At 38.7% G+C, this 4,322-nt stretch overlaps 1 protein-coding gene across 1 annotated transcript; it reads right to left on the bottom strand.

Annotated features, from left to right (window-relative positions):
* Window positions 1–761: 761 nt before the first annotated feature.
* On the bottom strand, window positions 762–3,251 carry LOC141350289 (uncharacterized). The gene is made up of 7 exons (XM_073855373.1): window positions 3,091–3,251; window positions 2,894–2,961; window positions 2,652–2,825; window positions 2,526–2,587; window positions 2,388–2,438; window positions 2,229–2,300; window positions 762–911 (listed from the first exon to the last, which is right to left on the bottom strand). Exons 1-7 carry the CDS (start codon window positions 3,249–3,251, stop codon window positions 762–764), a joined length of 738 nt encoding a protein of 245 aa, XP_073711474.1.
* Window positions 3,252–4,322: the final 1,071 nt, after the last annotated feature.

Genomic DNA, 4,322 nt, shown 5'->3' with positions numbered 1-4,322 from the left:
TAGGACAATGATTTACTGTACATTTCATCTGCAGATGACTTGTGATCATGAATGCATGATCACAAGCTTGGACGCCAAATGGCCTGGCTCAGTGCATGACTCACGAATTTTCCGTGAGTCTGTGTTGTGTCAGCGATTTGAGGAAGGCAAGTTAAATTTGGTAAAGCACAAAAACACTTTAACATGTTCATTTTAATTGTGACAGCCAAACTAACACAATTTTACCCTTTTCTGTTCCATGACAGGGATTTTTGATGGCCTGTTGGTAGGAGACAGAGGATATGCATGTCAGAGGTTTTTGCTAACCCCCTATCCTGACCCTCAGACAAGGCCACAAAACCGCTTCAATGTGGCCCTCAGTAGAACCAGGGTCAAGATTGAGATGACCTTTGGCATCCTAAAGGCACGATTCAGCTGCCTTAGGCGCTTAAGAGTATCACCAGAGTGGGCGTCACAGATAGTGGCTGCATGTGCCATTCTGCACAATATAGCCACTATCAGAAAGGAGAGAGTACCACCACAAAATCACCTTCTCCCTGATGAAATTGACCCAATTACAGTTGACCACCCAGCTGGCGCAGCTGTCAGAAATGCTATCACAACTCAATATTTTACTTAATAAAAATCACATTAACACTGCAGATAGGTCTCAAACTGTTTTATTTTTTATGTCATGTGGCTGGGGGGAGAAAAAGCAAGAGAAAGTTACATTAATAAATATTCATAGAGTTCATACTGAAAGGTTACTAGGTTAAATAAGTTCACATACTGAGGTCTGTTTGTTCCAGCTGCTTGATCTCCAATTTAATTTTTTTAATTTGGAGTGTTTTCAGTTCACAGTCAAGCTCCTTCAATTTGCAGTCCAGTTCAAGACTTCTTTTGTAAAGGGCCCTGACTGAGTCGGTTTCCACCTGAAACAATTCAAATCACAAACAGTCAGAAACTCTTCTGGAGGTTATTAAAAAAAAAAAAAGTGGCATGACTTTTTACAAACATAAGACAGACTAATTTATGTCAAGGCAAGGCAAGGCAAGGCAAGTTTATTTGTATAGCACATTTCATACACAAAGGTCATTCAAAGTGCTTTACATAGAAATGAGAAAACAAAAATCAAAGATACATGAATTTAAAATATCAATTAAAATAAAAAATAAATGTGATTTAAATAAAAACTGTTTAAATGTGTGAAAAAGAATAAAACAGGAATAAAAGTATAAAACAATTAAAAATATGAATAAAAACAAGAGAAATAGAAAATAATTAAAATAGTGCATATATAATATAGTGCAATCAGTTCGGACGCAGCATAGTGCTCATTCAGTAAATGCATAGCTAAACAGATGTGTTTTGAGTCTGGATTTGAATGTGGCTACTGTTGGAGCACATCTGATCTCTTCTGGAAGCTGGTTCCAGATGCGACTGGCATAATAGCTAAAAGCTGACTCTCCTTGCTTTGAGTAAACCCTTGGTATTTCCAGCTGATGTGATCCTAATGATCTGAGTGATCTGATAGGTTTGTATTCAATGAGCATATTAGCAATGTATTGAGGTCCTAGTCCACTGAGTGATTTATATACCATTAATAATACTTTAAAATCAATCCTAAATGTAACTGGTAGCCAGTGTAGAGACCTGAGGACTGGTGTGATATGCTCATATTTTCTGGTTCTGCTCAGAATCCTGGCAGCAGCATTCTGAATGAGCTGGAGCTGTCTAATGGTCTTTTTGGGAAGGCCAGTGAGGAGGCCATTACAATAATCCACCCTGCTGGTGATGAAAGCATGCACAAGTTTCTCTAAGTCTTGTCTGGAAACAAAGCATCTAATTCTTGCAATATTTTTGAGATGATAGTATGCTGATTTAGTTATTGCTTTGACATGACTACTGAAACTAAGGTCAGACTCCAGAATCACACCAAGATTCCTGACTTGATTTTTAGTTGTTTGACCCCTAGCGTCAAGGTATGCATTCACCTTGAGAACTTCATCTTTGTTTCCAAACGCAATGACTTCAGTTTTCTCTTTGTTTAACTGAAGAAAGTTTTGGCACATCCAACTGTTAACTTCATCAATGCATTTGCAAAGGGAGTCAATGGGGCTATAGTCATTAGGGGATAGAGCTAAGTATATCTGGGTGTCGTCTGCATAACTGTGATAGGCAATTTTGTTATCTCTCATTATTTGGCTTAGTGGGAGCATATACAGGTTGTCAAGTGTTTAAAGCATTACCTTGTTCACATTCCTTCTACAGCCCATTGAGGAAGAAAGGGCTTCAGTTTCTGGGGCAGGTGGTGTAAAATCCTAGAAAAAGATGATGTGTTCATGTGTAAGGGCCAGTCACTTGTGACATTCAAATGTGTGCAACAATAAAAAGCCCACTGCATTCACCTCAGCAACTGTGTCAGAACACACGGAAAGTGTGTCTTCATTTTCTTCACCCTAATAAATAAACGTAGTAGGCCAATGTAAAACATAACTATTATAAATCAGGTTAAGTTCATGGTGTTCTGTCTGCTGCATACTGACCTCTGGGCAGGAGACTGTGTGTACAAGAGCTGGCCTCATCAGGGACACTGCATTTCCCTGTACTGCAGAACATATGTCAGCCATATTTAATACTTTAAAAAGTAGTAATGCATTGCACACACATACCCAGTGTTACTTGCTTCGAGGAGCCAGCACCAGGGTCAGATTGCACAGCACCTGCAATCCCATCCATAATCGGCCGCCCCTTATTGTTACTCAAAGCCAACTCCTCTGCCACAGTGTATTCTGGAGGGGGTGGCCCTCCCCCAGTTTTCCTTATTTCACACTTTTTTCTGTTGGCTGCAAACAAGTATTTGTGATAAAATGTTAACAAAAGTAATAAAGTTTCTGGTAAAAAGGCTACTTACCACTTTGAATTATATTTTTATATTTAGTTTTGATCTGCTGCCAAGAACGTATGGAGTTGGGGTTGCATCTAAAAAAATTCAATTAATATAAAAAACCATACACACGCACACGTTAATGTTTAATACATTTGTTTCTATTATTATACGTATATATAACTTCACATTAATGGCCTTTACAAGGTATTTGTTTAACTTACGCATTAACACAATCTGCAATCTTCCTCCAACATTCTTCTCTTGCTTTGGCAGCAGATACAGTGTTACTGCGTGCTTGAAATACAGTTTTGTATTCTTCGTATTTCTGAAGAATAACCTCTTGCTCCTCCGCAGAAAAGTACACGGCTCTCGCTCTATCCATATTTCACGTAATTGGTTGTTCGGTGCAGACGTCACTCTTTTATGTGCACGCGTGCGTGGAGTAATCATAGCCTAAAGATCAAAGCCTGAGTTGACAGAGAAAGTTGATGAGCCGCATCATGGGACCAATAAAGCCTGATTGCATCGGTTTGGTTTTGTCAACTCAAAACCAATCCTGTAACCCCGAGTTTGTTCAGCTACCTTCATGGTATAGGCCCCGGATGGAATTCAAGCGTAGTTCAGGCAGATCACTGATCGCTAACTACTCCAGCTGACGCTCAGCTGCTTAATCACTCTCACCTGCTTTAATCAACAGTATTTAAGCAGTCAATCAGACGCTCTGTAGCTACTCTGTCGCACAGACAATTTTACCCACCACCTCCCCTTCACCTCCAATATCTCAGTTTCACAACCATTGCACCCCTTTTAATTATTTTCACGTGTAGCATACTAAAATGTTGGTTATGAGAGGCTGGGGGATACATGCAAAGGATGCATCTTAAAGGTGCAGTATGACAACCGAACCCCTTGATTCCTCAGCCTTTGGCCAAATTCAGATATTTGTTATAATATATAAATATATTATATAATTTTGGTATTCTTAAGTGGTCCTGACTGAAATACATTTGTATTGCCTTCCATAAATGTTGTATGTTACTGTGTTGTGTGTGGATGTTGCAGCAGTTCTCTTATCCGAGACATATTTCTCCCAAGGGGGACAATAAATACCACGTTGACCTTGAAAGCCAGCTCTTCAAAAAACAAAATTTGAACTATTTAAAAGAAATAAACATTTATTGCTTAAGAGACACAGACAGCATATAAAACTTTTATGGCTTGGAATATAAAACCAGCATTCATTCATAAAACAAATTTAGCTCATAATGAGAGAAACAGAAGTGTTTGAATGACTGTGAATTTTAGTGCAGGTTTAACTTTGAATAAAACACGGTGTGAAGTCGGTCAGGGAAAACTGGTTAAAATATACACCACTTGTGATAAAGTGGTTGATAATAACAACTCTGACAGCAAACAAGGTTGATCCCAAAAAGTACAACAGGTTAGATGAAAG

The sequence above is a fragment of the Misgurnus anguillicaudatus genome, chromosome 18 (assembly GCF_027580225.2).
Source record: "Misgurnus anguillicaudatus chromosome 18, ASM2758022v2, whole genome shotgun sequence".
NCBI lineage: Eukaryota > Metazoa > Chordata > Actinopteri > Cypriniformes > Cobitidae > Misgurnus > Misgurnus anguillicaudatus.
This window is presented reverse-complemented; position numbering and strand designations above follow the sequence as displayed.